Source organism: Schistocerca nitens, chromosome 4 (genome assembly GCF_023898315.1).
Source record: "Schistocerca nitens isolate TAMUIC-IGC-003100 chromosome 4, iqSchNite1.1, whole genome shotgun sequence".
In the NCBI taxonomy this organism is placed as follows: Eukaryota; Metazoa; Arthropoda; class Insecta; order Orthoptera; family Acrididae; genus Schistocerca; species Schistocerca nitens.
The window spans coordinates 84,540,595-84,559,333 of NC_064617.1; the positions used below are offsets into that span (position 1 = coordinate 84,540,595).

General features: G+C 44.9%; 1 protein-coding gene across 1 annotated transcript in view; it reads left to right on the forward strand.

Annotated features, from left to right (window-relative positions):
- The window catches only part of LOC126252128 (UDP-glucosyltransferase 2-like), a 97,417-nt gene that overhangs the window by 70,404 nt on the left and 8,274 nt on the right, over nt 1-18,739 (forward strand). The window contains exons 5-6 of the mRNA XM_049952994.1: nt 4,062-4,284; nt 18,007-18,226. Of these exons, the coding sequence (XP_049808951.1) occupies nt 4,062-4,284; nt 18,007-18,226 (443 nt within the window). The remainder of the gene's footprint in view (nt 1-4,061; nt 4,285-18,006; nt 18,227-18,739) is intronic.

Genomic DNA, 18,739 nt, shown 5'->3' on the forward strand with positions numbered 1-18,739 from the left:
CCCGATGCTACATTCAAGAATTTACTTGATGTTCCGTTTAATCAACCGAACTCGGCAATAAATATTGGCAGTCTATTTCTGAGAGAGTGTAGATGTGTATCTAGGGTAACATAATCTTCAGAGAGGGTCGTCGCCTTTCAGATTCAGGCTGTTGTCTTTTGCCAAAGAAATGCTCAGATTTCAACACTATAAACTAAACAGAAGACTTCTTTTCTTTATTTGTGTCAGATGTACACCAAAATAAACACATATACAATACATACAAAGAAAACTATACCTCTGAAGACTATCATCAACTAACTAGTAAAGATCGGAGTTCCGACTGTTCATTCTTAGCCGCTGAAGTTCGGCGCCACTACACAAAAATTCTGCTATGTTCAACGCGGTATGCCACATGAGTAATGTAGAGTTTCGTACCACTGCACGCTGATTTATCTAACTCTGAAGCTTGCACATCCGCGCCGAATGGTACAAAATACAACACTGCGGCACTGCAGCCGCCAGTAGTATGATTACGTTACTTTCACTAAACTTCTCGCACCAACTAAGCGCCAAACCTATTCAGGTAGTCCATGGTTGACATACTCTGTCCTTCTTCGCGCACCCAATACCTATACACCCACATCACCATTCTGCCTCCAAATCCCAGTGTCTGTCGTCCAAGTACAGAAAAATAATGATAAGAACTACTTCTTATAACCTAATTAAAACTGCTTGCATCACACTGTGCCGCTTTCAAAAACGCACACACCGGTGTTTCTCTTTACTCTTTGGCCAAAGCGATTTTTTGTCAAATTTCTCTTATCATAGGTTACTATACTAACATTAATTTAAAGGAAATAATTAAAACTATCCATGAGCTTATTCATTTCCAATAGATTTTTCCTGACCACTCCCCTGGTTATGGCCAAACTTCACTAGTTATTACGGAATCTCAGAATTAATAATATCCAAGACTTAAAATCCTATTAATTCTGCAAAATAGGCATTGCCCAGTTCATTGATTGGTACAAATTGTTTAAGATCATGTTCTAGGATGCTGTATAGTTTACTGTAGTGATTTGTTGTTATCCTAAAATCAATTGCTCGACTATAATTAAAACTACACTCCTGGAAATGGAAAAAAGAACACATTGACACCGGTGTGTCAGACCCACCATACTTGCTCCGGACACTGCGAGAGGGCTGTACAAGCAATGATCACACGCACGGCACAGCGGACACACCAGGAACCGCGGTGTTGGCCGTCGAATGGCGCTAGCTGCGCAGCATTTGTGCACCGCCGCCGTCAGTGTCAGCCAGTTTGCCGTGGCATACGGAGCTCCATCGCAGTCTTTAACACTGGTAGCATGCCGCGACAGCGTGGACGTGAACCGTATGTGCAGTTGACGGACTTTGAGCGAGGGCGTATAGTGGGCATGCGGGAGGCCGGGTGGACGTACCGCCGAATTGCTCAACACGTGGGGCGTGAGGTCTCCACAGTACATCGATGTTGTCGCCAGTGGTCGGCGGAAGGTGCACGTGCCCGTCGACCTGGGACCGGACCGCAGCGACGCACGGATGCACGCCAAGACCGTAGGACCCTACGCAGTGCCGTAGGGGACCGCACCGCCACTTCCCAGCAAATTAGGGACACTGTTGCTCCTGGGGTATCGGCGAGGACCATTCGCAACCGTCTCCATGAAGCTGGGCTACGGTCCCGCACACCGTTAGGCCGTCTTCCGCTCACGCCCCAACATCGTGCAGCCCGCCTCCAGTGGTGTCAAATGGCTCTGAGCACTATGGGACTCAACATCTTAGGTCATAAGTCCCCTAGAACTTAGAACTACTTAAACCTAACTAACCTAAGGACATCACACACACCCATGCCCGAGGCAGGATTCGAACCTGCGACCGTAGCAGTCCCGCGGTTCCGGACTGCAGCGCCAGAACCGCTAGACCACCGCGGCCGGCTCCAGTGGTGTCGCGACAGGCGTGAATGGAGGGACGAATGGAGACGTGTCGTCTTCAGCGATGAGAGTCGCTTCTGCCTTGGTGCCAATGATGGTCGTATGCGTGTTTGGCGCCGTGCAGGTGAGCGCCACAATCAGGGCTGCATACGACCGAGGCACACAGGGCCAACACCCGGCATCATGGTGTGGGGAGCGATCTCCTACACTGGCCTTACACCACTGGTGATCGTCGAGGGGACACTGAATAGTGCACGGTACATCCAAACCGTCATCGAACCCATCGTTCTACCATTCCTAGACCGGCAAGGGAACTTGCTGTTCCAACAGGACAATGCACGTCCGCATGTATCCCGTGCCACCCAACGTGCTCTAGAAGGTGTAAGTCAACTACCCTGGCCAGCAAGATCGGATCTGTCCCCCATTGAGCATGTTTGGGACTGGATGAAGCGTCGTCTCACGCGGTCTGCACGTCCAGCACGAACGCTGGTCCAACTGAGGCGCCAGGTGGCAATGGCATGGCAAGCCGTTCCACAGGACTACATCCAGCATCTCTACGATCGTCTCCATGGGAGAATAGCAGCCTGCATTGCTGCGAAAGGTGGATATACACTGTACTAGTGCCGACATTGTGCATGCTCTGTTGCCTGTGTCTATGTGCCTGTGGTTCTGTCAGTGTGATCATGTGATGTATCTGACCCCAGGAATGTGTCAATAAAGTTTCCCCTTCCTGGGACAATGAATTCACGGTGTTCTTATTTCAATTTCCAGGAGTGTATATCAAATAAACGCTTGAATTTGGAATATTATCAGATTTTTCATATATAATTTAGTGGTACATGAAGCACATCATTGAATTACGTCTTGGTTAAAGCTGTGATAATTTTTCAACGAGTGTTATTAGTTATAAACTAAATGTTCAAATGTCCTGTTTGTGTTTGTCGCGACTATCTCACTCTGGCCGTCAGTCCCTGTATACCCGTGTCCCCACTCTACCTCCAAATCCCGTACTTCTAGCGACGACGTGCAGAAAGAAAGGCGCTCCTGCTTTTAACAATTTGTATTTTTTTTATCATTGTCGAACGGTGTTTTCGCCTTTTAAATTTCCTTTATAGTAGTGACGGTATGGCGACATTATAACAACAAACAAACACCGTCTGAACAGAAGTCACACCGGTTCCGACCGGCCGCCGTGTCATCCTCAGCCCTTAGTCGTCACTGGATACAGATACGGATGGGCATGTGGTCAGAATACCGCTCTACCGTCCGCTGTCAGTTCAGTTTTCGTGACCGGTGCCGCTACTTCTCATTCAAGTAGCTCCTCAACTGGCCTCACAAGGGCTGGGTGCCCCCCCTCTCCCCCCCCCCCCCCTTGCCAATAACATTCGGCAGACCCGGACGGTGACCCATCCAAGTGCTAGCCAAGCCCGACAGCGCTTAACTTCGCTGATCTGACGGAAACCGGTGTTACCACTGCGGCAAGGCCGTTGGCATGGCGACTTTATACTATTGTGATATTGAAATTGTGGCAGTCTGGCAGCCCCCAGGTGCAGGCAGCCATTAGGCTCAGTTTTCGACAGCAAACAGTTTGGGATGCACATCGTTATGCCATGTCTCAATACCCCCACCTCATAATCATCATCAACGTCCGTCAGTTCAGTGACATGGTTATGTGGCCCTTTCGAATCGGTCTGCTATACAGGATCCCTGCAGGCTGTTCCATTTCTCCTGACATTGAGCTTACCGCTGCCAGTTCACTCCAGCTGTCTTTTTTAAGTCTCTGCCCATCTGCCCAGTTGTCTTCCCCTTGGTCTATTTTGATAAATTTGGCTCCAATCTGCCACTTATTTTGACCACATGACATCTTTTCCCCGAGCCACATGACCAGCCCATATCCTCCATAATAGAGTGAACACATTTTGATCCTGTGACATGTTTACGTATTGCTCTACCCATGGCAACAGGAGGGACATCTCCAACATGAGAGCTTACCACTACTGTCTACTTTTTTGAATGGGCAGTCACAAAGGCAGTCTATACGACTAATTGATCTTCTTGGTCGTTGTATAACTTTCTTTTCACCTCAGAGTATGCACTGTGTTTCGCCTACAGGATATTCAGTACTGGCTGGATGAAGCAACTGAAGGTGTTATCTACTTCAGCCTAGGTACCAATGTACTGAGTAGCACAATGCCACCAGAAAAGCGACGGGCTTTCCTCGACGCCTTCTCCCAACTGCCGCAGAGAGTGCTCTGGAAATGGGAGGAGGACGACACGACAGACCTGCCACCTAACGTCAAACTGTCCAAGTGGTTGCCACAACAGTCTGTACTTGGTATGTCGTATTTTTATATCATAGTATTTTATTACCGCTTTTATTTTTATTATTATTGTTGTTGTCATGTTCATGAAGAACCCCTGTGAATTAGTGTTTTTAATGGAATTTGGTATCTAAGTACTTACAGCTGATGATCTTTAAGTGCATGGTCGGTAGAGAGTCTGGTAGCAGTAACACTGTGCAGTGACGTTAATCTCCGCGAAATGCATCATTATACATTATTTATTTTATTTATTTATTTATTTATTTACTGCGTATTTAACCTGACTATATTAGGGCCTTTAGGCCCTCTCTTACATCTGGCAAGGCACAACGCACACAAAAAATATTGCATAACAATCACAATAATAATAAATTTCACTATTAATAGAAAATAATAATAGGCAATAATAATAAATAATGAAATGATCATATGACATTGTTGGCCAGGAGGCCCCATGTTAGGCAGTGCGGCCGCCGTATTAAAGTTCATTTTAGTTGACGTCACTTCGGCGACCTGCGAGTCAATGATGATAAATGACACACAACACCCAGTCATTTCGGGGCAGAGAAAATCCTGTCGGGAATCGAACCCATGACCCCGTGCGTGGGAAGCGAAAACGCAAGACCACGAGCTGCGGACATGGTGATGAATAATAATAATAATAATAATAACACCAGTAATGATAAAATAATGGTGGTATTAAGAATGATATTCATTATTATTATATAATAAATCCAATAATAATAATATTGGCAATTATTAATAAAAGTAAAAATTGGCAATAATAATAGTAACAGTAATTACAATAACAAAATAATGGAGTCAAAAATAATGTTGAATAATGTAGCAGTGTCGAAGCCTTGTTCGGAATTAGAGAAGTGGAGGGAATAATGAAAGAGGAAAAGATCGAAGTGAAAGTGACAATGGGTGTTAGGAAAGGGAGCATTTCAGTAGAGAACTCTATAGACGAGGGAAGGGAAAAGTGGTGGGGGTAGGGAGAGCTGACGAAAGTGAGCTACAGACAGTATGTGGAAGGCTGGCCCATGGTGGCCGAGCGGTTCTAGGCGCTTCAGTCTGGAACCACGCGACCGCTACGGCCGCAGGTTCGAGTCGTGCCTTGGGCATGGATGTGTGTGATGTCCTTAGGTTAGTTAGGTTTAAGTAGTGCTAGGTTCTAGGGGACTGATGACCTCAGATGTTTAAGTCCCATAGTGCTCAGAGCCATTTGAACAGAATGTGGAAGAGGTTGCTACTGCATTATAAGGTGGGCCACTAGTTATCTCATCAAGTTTGAAAGCATTTTAATTTGACTAATATTTCGAAGAGGATTGTTTCAGAGTAGGATCCTGATACAGACAATGATTCAGAAAACATGGTAGTGTTATGTGATTGTACAGAGACAGTTTTACTTTGCTAGAACGAGTGTTTCTACTATATTGTTCAGATACTAGTGTAAGGGTTGAAGCTAAATAAGAAAGTGTACAGTGATTGAGAAGCGATAGAGCAAACACATGGTATGATAATCTGTAGCTTATCGCCACGTAGCCACGATAATTGTTCGTAGGCAAGAGTGATAGGATCGAAATAGCTTACGTCACAAATGTTTTGCATACAAGCATTCATCCAACCGGCGTGAACTCTCATACGAAAGTCCTTGGAGAGTCCTATCACCAAAATCAAAAATGGAGAGTATTAGTGACTCTGCGAGTTGCTTTTTAATCTCGATAGGAAATGCTTTTTTTATATTTCTGTAGCGAATGAAGTGAAGATGATACCTTCTTACAGAATGCAATTGTCTGTTCAGTCAAGTCTAAATGACGGTCAGTATCTTCATTAGAAATAGAAAAGGTTATTTCTGTGCTGTTTAGGATTAAGACTGAAAGAGGTACTGTGTTTTTTCAACAACTAAGACTGCCTGCAGTTTAGATGGGCTACGTTTCAAAGTATGTTCTGCGTCCACCCTGGTAAAGAAAGCAAGTCAGCATTTATGTGCTCGATGGCTGTGCACAGGTTTGTTGGGCTTACACCTAGATGTAACTGAAGGCCGTCAGCATATAAACGGTATATCCAGTGGGAGATAATAGGCGACACGTGTGTAACACATAATGGGAAAAGTAATGGGCCCGATACGGATCCTTTTGGGACCACTCTACTACATTCCTCGATCGTAACTACTCTGTTCCGATCATTAACTCTGTTGGTGGAATGTAGGTATGTGTCGAACCATTGTACTGCAGTTGAAGAAAATTTTTACTTAATAATTTTGCCAATACGATCCCAAAAAGGAAAGTGTCGAAAGCTTTGCTGAAATTCAAAATGGACACAATAGCCGCCTGTTGTTTGGCGATAGCTCGTTTCAGTTCGTCAGTCACTTTTAGAAGAACGATAGTGGTGGTGCTGTTTTTTTCCGGAAACCAGACTGGTGCTCGTCCAGAATGTTATTTGATGTTAAATAATTTGTAAACTGTTTTGTTAACAGTAAACATATTGCGGTCTGAAAAGATGTTTTTGTTGTGCACCATGACACAGTTCTACATCTACATTCTTCCGCGTCCGGCCAACCTGATTTAGGATTTCAGAGATTTCCCTAAATCGATCCATGCGAATGCCGGGATGGTTCCTTTGAAAGGGCACGGCCGACTTCCTTCCCTGTCCTTCCCCAATCCGATGAGGCCGATGACCTCGCTGTTTGGTCTCTTTCCCAAAACAACCCAACCCAACCCAACATCTGCATTCAAATACATACTCTGTAAACAACTATGATGTGCATGGTAGAGAGCACTTTGCATGGTTCGTCATATTATGAATTTTGCCATTACTTTGGCGTGTGGATCGCGTGAACTACGGTTGCCTGAATTCATCTTTGTTTTATTTAATTAGTCTAATTTTCAGAATCCCCATGGAAGCCCTCCCTAGGAGGCTGAAGAATATCTCTAGATTATTCAAAAATGGTTAAAATGGCTCTGAGCACTATGGGACTTAACATCTGAGGTCATCAGTCCCCTAGAACTTAGAACTATTTAAACCTAACTAACCTAAGGACATCACACACATCCATGCCCAAGGCAGAATTCGAACCTGCGACCGTATCGGTCACGCAGTTCCAGACAGAAGCGTCTAGAAAAGCTCGGCCACAGCGGCCGGCTCTAGATTATTCGCTGGAATAACTGGTGGCTATGTTTCCCACGTTTCCGTGACGCTCAAACTAACCTGTGGCTCTTCACGCCGTCCTTCTTTGTATGTGACCTTGTAGGATGGGTTCCACGATTGTTTTGTAAGCAGTCTCCCTTTTAGACTGTTGTCATTTCCCAAATACCCTGCCAATGAGACGAAGTCTGCCGCCTAATTTAGTTAAGACTGAGGATATGAGATCGTTCCATTTCATATTCAAAAATTGTTCAAATGGCTCTGAGCACCATGGGACTTAACTTCTGAGGTCATCAGTCCCCTAGAACGTAGAACTACTTAAACCTAACTAACCTAAGGACATCACACACATCCATGCCCGAGGCAGGATTCGAACCTTCGACCGTAGCGGTCGCGCGGTTCCAGACTGTAGCGCCTAGAACCGCTCGGCCACTCCGGCCGGCATTTTATATTCCTACAAATTGTTACACCGAGGTATTCGTATGAGTTTACTGATCCCAACTTAGACCCACTGACATTGTAGTCATGAGGTACTATTTTCTTGTTCATATGAGGGCCATATTTTAAATTTCTGGACATTGAAGACAAGTAGCCAATAACTGAACCACTCTGAAATCGTAGCAGGTCTTTACTGGATATTTGTGCAGCCTTTTTAAGATATTTTCATTGTAGTTAACTACATGATCTCCAAACAGCCCATGTAACAATCAACATATTTTAGGATGTGGTTTCCCATAGCTCTTATATATTTGAAAAACGTCGCGTTACCGACTTGAGCTGCTGCTAAAATACTGTATTTATACAACCTGACGCCTCTGTGTGATTTGAATATGTTCATCGTGTGCACTTTCTATTTCCGCAATATTTACGGCGCAAGTTCTAGGTGAATCGCTGTGTCTATCGTAGAACGGAGAACGTCATCATCACTTTTCGATGGCTCGCACGAGGATGACTGGGAGGTCCCAATTGAAATACCGTGGAGTGTAGTTTACGATGACTGGCCAGCTCCAAGCCTGAAGTTTCTTCTATCTACTAAACTACTATGGTATATGCAGGATGGGCCACTATCCCATTTTCTACAGATCGGGTCATAGCACGTCAGTGCAACTTTTCGTGGGCGCCGGTCGTTGCGGCCGAGCGGTTCTAGGCGCTTCAGTCCGGAACCGCGCTGCCGCTACGGTCGCAGGTTCGAATCCAGCCTCGGGCATGGATGTGTGTGATGTTCTTAGGTTAGTTAGGCTTAAGTAGTTCTAAGTCTAGGAGACTGATGATCTCAGATGTTAAGTCCCATAGTGCTCAGAGCCATTTGAACCATTTTGTTCATCGTGCTAACGCCGGTTTCAGTTTTAACATCAACATGTGCACTCCCTAGCACAGTTTCTATAGACCGGCTACGTAATTCATGTTACGATTTGACAACAGGTGTATTATTCGTGGTTTAATCACCTGACGATCACGATCTAATACGTCAGCTAATACGATGCTGTGAATACTTTTATGAACCTGATGATGGTCAGACGACTGAAAATAGTTGTATAAGTAAAGTATTTTACTAGCAGCTCATGATGGTAACACGACATTTTTCAAGTACCTATCAGTATTGTCTGCCACGTCATAAATGCAAACGTAAACAACAAGGGTCCGAACATATTTCCATGGGATATATCTCAAGTTATTTTTATTTCCGTTGATGTCTCTGTACCGAAGATACTATCTCGTCGTCCCTACCAATAAATCTCAATGCAGGCACCAATTTTGTTCGATATTCCATATAATTATACCTTTTTTTAAGAAAACGTTGGTGCAGTATCGAGTTAAATGCTTTTCGGAAGACAGGAAATCCTGCGTCCACCTGACTGGCTTCATCCATGGTCTTCAGGATGTCACCTGAGAAAAGCGCAAGTTGGGTTTCGCACTATTGATGTTTTAGGAATCCATGTTGATTGGCGTGGAGGAGGTCATTCTGTTAGAGTTACCTCATTGTGTTTGAGCTCAGAAAATGGACGTCAGTCAGAATGGGTGGTAGTTTAGTTGGTCGCTTGTGCTGATAGCAGATACTGGCTTGCAGTGTAACCTGTGGTCGTGTATTCTGAACTGGGAAATTCCCGCTGTGTGGTTCCAGCTAAATGTCGAATAATGGGTAACTTTCCGCTACAGCTTTGTATGCCTTTCGGGTTGTTACTATTCTCTTGATGAGTGAAAATTATACACTCCTGGAAATGGAAAAAAGAACACATTGACACCGGTGTGTCAGACCCACCATACTTGCTCCGGACACTGCGAGAGGGCTGTACAAGCAATGATCACACGCACGGCACAGCGGACACACCAGGAACCGCGGTGTTGGCCGTCGAATGGCGCTAGCTGCGCAGCATTTGTGCACCGCCGCCGTCAGTGTCAGCCAGTTTGCCGTGGCATACGGAGCTCCATCGCAGTCTTTAACACTGGTAGCATGCCGCGACAGCGTGGACGTGAACCGTATGTGCAGTTGACGGACTTTGAGCGAGGGCGTATAGTGGGCATGCGGGAGGCCGGGTGGACGTACCGCCGAATTGCTCAACACGTGGGGCGTGAGGTCTCCACAGTACATCGATGTTGTCGCCAGTGGTCGGCGGAAGGTGCACGTGCCCGTCGACCTGGGACCGGACCGCAGCGACGCACGGATGCACGCCAAGACCGTAGGATCCTACGCAGTGCCGTAGGGGACCGCACCGCCACTTCCCAGCAAATTAGGGACACTGTTGCTCCTGGGGTATCGGCGAGGACCATTCGCAACCGTCTCCATGAAGCTGGGCTACGGTCCCGCACACCGTTAGGCCGTCTTCCGCTCACGCCCCAACATCGTGCAGCCCGCCTCCAGTGGTGTCGCGACAGGCGTGAATGGAGGGACGAATGGAGACGTGTCGTCTTCAGCGATGACAGTCGCTTCTGCCTTGGTGCCAATGATGGTCGTATGCGTGTTTGGCGCCGTGCAGGTGAGCGCCACAATCAGGGCTGCATACGACCGAGGCACACAGGGCCAACACCCGGCATCATGGTGTGGGGAGCGATCTCCTACACTGGCCGTACACCACTGGTGATCGTCGAGGGGACACTGAATAGTGCACGGTACATCCAAACCGTCATCGAACCCATCGTTCTACCATTCCTAGACCGGCAAGGGAACTTGCTGTTCCAACAGGACAATGCACGTCCGCATGTATCCCGTGCCACCCAACGTGCTCTAGAAGGTGTAAGTCAACTACCCTGGCCAGCAAGCTCTCCGGATCTGTCCCCCATTGAGCATGTTTGGGACTGGATGAAGCGTCGTCTCACGCGGTCTGCACGTCCAGCACGAACGCTGGTCCAACTGAGGCGCCAGGTGGAAATGGCATGGCAAGCCGTTTCACAGGACTACATCCAGCATCTCTACGATCGTCTCCATGGGAGAATAGCAGCCTGCATTGCTGCGAAAGGTGGATATACACTGTAATAGTGCCGACATTGTGCATGCTCTGTTGCCTGTGTCTATGTGCCTGTGGTTCCGTCAGTGTGATCATGTGATGTATCTGACCCCAGGAATGTGTCAATAAAGTTTCACCTTCCTGGGACAATGAATTCACGGTGTTCTTATTTCAATTTCCAGGAGTGTATTACTGGATGAACAGATTGTGAAGGCTTTAGGAATTTGAGGGAAGATACTTTATCCCAAAAGACACTCGTGTCAGTACCACCATCTGTCTCCAAAGGCTTACCATTCACTACAGCACAGACATTCTGTCAAAGAAAGGTTGTCGTTGTAGGACGGTGGGATGACGGCTGTGCTGTAAGAGGAAATGGGAAACATTTTGAAAGTTGTAATAATTCCACCATACGTGTAATAATGTAGAAGGAAGATTGATGTGTAGCGCTCCATCGTTGCTAATCGCTTTAAGAACAATATTGAGGAACACAATATGCCGTTTCCGCTTCGAAAGAACCGTCCAGGAGTTTTCACCTTGCTCATTTTAGAACAACCACCTGAAATGCGAACCTCGATAGCCGAATAGGGGTTTGAAACTCATCATTCCAAAGTTCGAGTACTGCAACAGAAGTACGCAAAGAAGTCCAGTGTTTATCAGCGAAGTTCTACATCGTTAACACTTATGCTAAGATTAACAACTGTTAATTATAAATGTGTACATGGTAACTGCGTTGCACTGTCATGGAATTAGGACTTTGTAGATCACTATATTAGTTCGCAGCTCGTAGTCTTGCGGTAGCGTTCCCGCTTCCCGCGCACGAGGTCCCGGGTTCGATTCCCGGCGGGGTAAGGGATTTTCCCTGCCTCGAGATGACTGGGGGTTGTTGTGTCGTCTTCATCATCATCATTCATCCCCATTACGGTCGGAGGACCTTGCCTAGTCGGCGATGCGGGTCTCCCGCATCGTTCCCTATGCTCCTCGGAGTATGGGACCTCATCATCATCACAATATTAGTGGATGAGGTTAGTGGCTTCTCTGAGGTCCTGGTTTCAACTCCTTTTGACCATTAGGTATTTTTGTGAAGTGAAATGGTCTGCAATGTGGTCTGCTGGGTATTGTGACGTCATATGAAGAGCTCTATCAATATAAAAATTAGCACAATGACACGCAAACCTTCGAAACTGCATCGATTCCGGTTTTCACCGGGGTACCAGTACCAGAAATTTATGTACAAAAATTTGTATTTACGCACAATAGTCACAGGAGTAAGATTTATTTTACATTACCAGTAACACTAACTTTGTACATTAGGTGCATTCCCCTGTGGTGACGATGGCAAGCAACGCTTAATGCGGAACATGGGGAGCTAAATTATTAATTAATTTTTGACTAATGGACTAAATCTATCTCGTTCTTATAGTTTTCTTGTCCTCACACAGCATGATTCGTATTTTACGTTCAGATCGTACACACTCTCTGAATAAGAGAAATTAAGAAAAAGATTTAATGTAGTGTTCCCTTATGCAATTACCGAGTATAATTATCTAGTAAGAATACTTTTCGCCTGCGGTAAGTGCTGGTAGAGTATAATCAATGATTCTGCGAGGCGAAAGGATTAGCGTTTGTATTTTCATTTCAGACTTTCATACCACATCATACTTTCTACCTCAAAAGAAAAGTTTTATGATTTGCAATTATGGTAACAAAGTGCAACGCTTCGAAGGAACTGTCAGAAAAGCATAAAAAATTTATTGGTGCTACAAGAAATTTATGATTGTTTAACATCAGTCATCAGACTACTTTGATGCGACCCTTCATGTCTTCCTCTCCTGTGCTAACCTGTTTATCTCAGAGCAGCACATGCACACAACATCCTCAGTTACATACACCCTCAGTTACATACATTCCAATCTCCGTCTCCTTCGACAGTTTTCACTCTCTACAGCTACACAATGTTCCAAGGAAGTTATTTCATAATATCTTAACACGAGGGCGTGCTGTAAACTAATGCCTCCGAATTTTATTTTGTGAAAACTCTGAAGGCTTTTTAAATGAAACAAAGTTTGTTAACATTCTACATCTTAATTCTTCATGTCTACACATATTTGTTTCTCATTATAGTCGCCCTGGCGGTGAACACATTTCTCCCAACGAGAGACCAGTTTGTTGATACCGTCACTGTAGAATATTTGACAGTGTTGGCGGAACACAACCTCACCTCTGCTTGCACCGTTTCGTCACTATCAAAGTAAAGTTCTCGAAGGTGTTCTTCAAGTTACGGAAACAGATGAAAATCGGATGGGCCAAGTCGGGACTCATGGTCGATGATCAATGGCAGTAAACGCAAAGCGACGAATTTGTTACAGATGTAGCAGCCATCGTGTTTATTACGCCATTGTCATGCTGCAGGAGAGAGTGTTCGATGTGTGCACGAACTCTTCGAATTCGACACTCGATTACAGTAGAATGTTTCGCACGCACCGACAAGTTACATTACACCCCGCCATGTCCGCCTGCTTAGCTGGGTGGTAACGTGCTCGTCTCCCATGCAAGCGGGCCTGGGTTCGATTTCCGGCCGAGTTGGGAATTTTCTCCGCTCGTGGACTGGGTGCTGTGTTGTCCTCATCATCATTTCACCCTCATCACCGGCGCTCAAGTCGTCCAATGTGGCGTCGACTGAAATAAGACTTGCACTTGGCGGCCATACGCTCATTTCTATTTTTACCCCGCCATGTTAGATGCTACAATTCGGAGGTCTCTAGCTGTAGAGGGTTCCAAATATGTACATTAGAAGAATAAAGATGTAGAATATCAATAACTCTTGTTTTATTTAAAAAGCTTTAAGAGTTTTCACGTAAAAAGCTCCGAGGCATTATTTTTCAGCACCCCTTCGTATATATCTATCGTTAATACGTTTATCGTTTATACAATTTGTGATGTGGTAGCGCAATGAGATCACACTGAGCACGCTCATGTCTTGCTACGTAAGTAACGTAATAAAGTCAGTAGATTAAAAGAAGAAATGGTAGTTGAATATCTTTAACGTGAGCTCTGTCAAACTTGATACTGATTGCAATCCAGATAGTAATCCGACTTCTGGATTCGTAGATACCTCAATTTTAATTCCCTGGAGTGAACGACAGCCACGTCCCATCCCAGTAGCGCTGAGGGCCGCTGAGAGTAAAATACCAATCACCCATGGCAAAGGCAGAACAAAGCATAGGGAGGGTTCTGGAGTACTAATGCGAGGTTTCTACAGACGCAGTCTGTGAGGTCAGACACCTCTTACCAACGAGTTGAACTCATCTCACGTCCTGATGGGTGGAAAAAAAACCAGTCCATCCAGCAAAATACATTTCTGAGACGTATCATGGTCTCAAAGTTATTTCCAGCAGTGTTGCTAGAAAGTTGACGTTAGAGGAATCAGTGTAACACATAACAACATCAAAAGTGTGAATAATAGGAAAGCAAATGCTCCTGACGTCACAATTGGCAGGAGAGTTACAAATGGGGCGACAGACCATTGTTTAAGGCAGAACGCTTATGTTGACAAATTGAAACTATGAACAGTCGCATTGGCAGTGCCTTTAACCCTAAAAAAAATTGCCAGAGAAACAATAATCGTTAATTGTTGTTGAATTTTATCAACATACTTCTTAAAGAGGGACTGATTTGCTTGTAGGTTCTAGAACCTGAAAATATCGTGTAGTACACTCTTAGCAACATCAGCGCACGTGTACTACCGAGTTTATCATCGCCATGAAAAAAGACATAAATTTTTGGGGTAAGTTTAAGGGAAAAATTTGAAACATCTATGGAATCGGGTAGAGAAATTCATTAAAAATAATAAATATTTTTTTCGAAAATTATAAAGTAACTGACTAGTTGACAATATATTCAAAAGGCAGGAATCGCAGATTTACTCGTATATTTGGGAGTGTTGCCGGACAATCAGAATTAGCGTCTACGTGTAAGGTCCTGGAATGCTGGTGCACGGTTTTCTTTGTTATTAAAGTGCACCACACTAATCGCAGGACATGGGTCTCAAGAAAATAATGCGTTTTTACTAGAGTAGATTTATTTGATGATCTATGAACGTCTTCCTGAATTGTGTTCTGTTCATGCTAAGAGTAATTACGTCACACCAGTTGGAGTGCAGCAGAAGAACGAATGCAGACCAGGCAAGGCAAAGTAGGTTTTAACAGGTGAAGGGCGCGAACACACAACCAAAAGAAAAGGTTTCAGTTATCACTCCATCACACATCCCTGTTATTCCTCTGAAAAGAGTTGCAGACAGTTCGTTCTAACACATGTTCATGTGGGTTGTTGGGCTTATTCCTCCTGTCTGTTTAAATAGATGTACTAATTATTAACAGTAACATACGAGAAGGTTTCAGATGAGCGTAGTTCTTATCATAAGAATTGGTAATAACTAATAATTAATAGGAGTTACCCTAAGAAGGACGAAGATTGGGTGGCTCTTCACCATCTTTATAGCAGCAGCAAGCCATGCACAACTTCAAATTCTTTTCATCGTATTATTAAAGGAACACTCATGCTCATAAATTAAGGATAATTGCAGAATGCGGTGTCACACAACGTGGCACTACACAAAACTGGCACTAATAGCATAGGCATCACACACGACACAGATCTGTAAGTTCACGGTATTGGTGATAAGTTGAGAAACACGTCCCGAAACACATCTGCTACAAAACGCCACTGTTTCCTGCGCATGTACCCCGACATCGATATGGGATACGATCACCATGCACACGTACACAGGCCGCACAACGGGTTGGCATACTCTGGATCAGGTGGTCGAGCAGCTGCTGGGTATAGCCTCCCATTCTTGCACCAGCGCCTGGCGGAGCTCCTGAAGTGTCCTAGGGGTTTGAAGACTTGCAGCGATGCGTCGACCGAGAGCATCCCAGACGTGCTCGATGGGGTTTAGGTCTGGAGAACAGGCACACCACTCCATTTGCCTGGTATCAAGGTACACCTCCACGATGGCAGCTGAGTGAGGCCGTACGTTATCATCCATCAGGAGGAAGGTGGGACCCACTGCACCTCTGAAAAGGAGGACATACTGGTGCTAAATGACGTCCCGATACACCTGACCTGTTACAGTCTCTCTGTCAAATACACGCAGGGGTGTAAGTGCCCCATCAAACCACGACCTCCATACAGGTCCCTTTCAAGGACATTGAGGGGTTAGTATCTGGTTCTTGGTTCAAGCCAGATGAAAACCCGGCGAAAATCACTGTTCAGACTATACCTGGACTCGTCAGTGAACATAACCTCGGACCACTGTTCCAATGACCATGTACTGTGTTCTTGACACCAGGCTTTACAGGCTCTCCTCTAAATATAGATAACTAACTCTAAATATAGATAAATGTAAATTAATGCAGATGAATAGGAAAAAGAATCCCGTAATGTTTGAATACTCCATTAATAGTGTAGCGCTTGACACAGTCACGTCGATTAAATATTTGGGCATAACATTGGAGAACGATATGAAGTGGAACAAGCATGTAATAACAGTTGTGGGGAAGGTTCATTGGTAGAATTTTGGGAAGATGTGGTTCATCTGTAAAGGAGACCGCTTATAAAACACTAATACGCCATATTCTTGAGTACTGCTCGAGCGTTTGGGATCCCTATCAGGTCAGATTGAGGGAGGGCATAGAAACAATTCAGAGGCGGGCTGCTAGTTTTGTTACTGGTAGGTTTGATCATCATGCGAGTGTTACGGAAATGCTTCAGGAACTCGGGTGGGAGTCTCTAGAGGAAAGGAGGCGTTCTTTTCGTGAATCGCTACTGAGGAAATTTAGAGAACCAGCATTTGAGGCTGACTGCAGTACAATTTTACTGCCGCCAACTTACATTTCGCGGAAAGACCACAAAGATAACATAAGAGAGATTAGGCCTCGTACAGAGGCATATAGGCAGTCATTTTTCCCTCGTTCTGTTTGGGAGTGGAACAGGGAGAGAAGATGCTAGTTGTGGTACGAGGTACCCTCCGCCACGCACCGTATGGTGGATTGCGGAGTATGTATGTAGATGTAGACCAGGGGTCAGTGGAATGTACCTTGCAGGTCTCTGGGTGAATAAATCATGTCTGTTCAGTCGTCTGTAGATTGTGTGTCTGGAGACAACTGTTCCAGTGGCTGCGGTAAGGTCCCGCGCAAGGCTACCTGCAGTACTCCGTGGCCGTCTGCGGGCACTGATGGTGAGATATCGGTCTTCTTGTGGTGTTGCACATTGTGGACGGCCCGTACTGTAGCGCCTAGACACGTTTCCTGTCTGCTGGAATCGTTTCCATAATCTTGAGATCACACTTTGTGGCACACGGACGGCCCGTGCTACGACCTGCTGTGTTTGACCAGCCTCCAGTCGCCTTAGTATTCTACCCCTCATAACGTCATCAATATGTGCTCTTTGAGCCATTTTCAACACACAGTCATCATTAGCACGACTGAAAACGTCTGCACACTTACTCGCTGCACCGTACTCTGACATGCACCAACACACCTCTGCGTATGTGGACAGCTGCCAGCACCACCGTGCGATGACCACAGGTCAAATGCACCGCATGGTCATACTCCGAGGTAATTTAAACCCGCAAACCACCCACCAGAGCGTTGTTTCACCATGTATCAGCATTATCCTTAATTTATGAGCAAGAGTGTAGATAGATTTATTTTGTGTAATTACTGTAACTGTTTTTTAACATATTCAAAGAAAATATTTCATCTGTTTCCACAATTTCTCATCGCGAAGAACTTTTACGGTTTCTGACGTGCCCTAAAACCCAAACAACGACAGTGGGGCTTAGATTATTTAGCTGATCTTTAATTTTTCTCCTTCTGTTCCATTTCTGAAAATTTGAACCATTAAGGAAAAAAACACCCCGCACATTGTTCTGCAACATTCAGTACTCCATTATACAAGTGCAATTTTTGGTAACTAATTTATTCTTCTGTGAAAATTTGTTCTAAAATCTCTAACGTATTTTTCTGGGCGTCATTTGTGTATCACTTGATCAGTGACTAGGACAATTCGATAGATTTTTTTCTCTTCATAGTTTGATGATTGCAGCGATTTCTTGTTGTTAATAATGTATTTGAATGATATCCACAGCACATCCTAACGTGAAGGTCTTCATCACCCAAGGCGGCCTGCAGAGTTTTAATGAAGCCACTTACTATGGTGTCCCTTTAATTGGGATTCCATTCATGGGTGACCAGCACTACAACGTTGAAAAAATGGTAACTGCCGAAATTGGCTACAGACTGCAGTTCCGGCATGTCACGAAGGATACTGTTTTAGAGGCTATACGAACGGTTCTTGAGAATCCCAGGTAAGGAATTTTTCTTTCGGATTATCAAATGGTTCAAATGGCTCTGAGCACTATCGGGCTTAACATCTGAGGTCATCAGTCTCCTAGAACTTAGAACTACTTAAACCTAACTAACCTAAGGATATCACACACATCCATGCCCGAGGCAGGATTCGAACCTGCGACCGTAGCGGTCGCGCGGTTCCAAACTAGAGCGCCTAGAACCGCTCGGCCACATCGGCCGGCTTCGGATTATCCATTATTATAGTAGTGATGTGTAGTATATGAAATAATACAAATGCTGCAAATAACGCAATTAATGATATGAGTGATTTAATTACTGTCCTTCTTGAAATTAGAATCTAGTTGATTTATTTCCAAAAAAGTATAGTCTTGCTAAGACACACAGCACAGATATAATGATGCACTAAACAAGTTTAAAGTGCTGCACTCCCTGCTGTGATATGGTTTTGTCTTCTCATCACACACTGAAATAAGTCACCACGACGTAGAAAGTAAGTGGTTCAGTTAGTC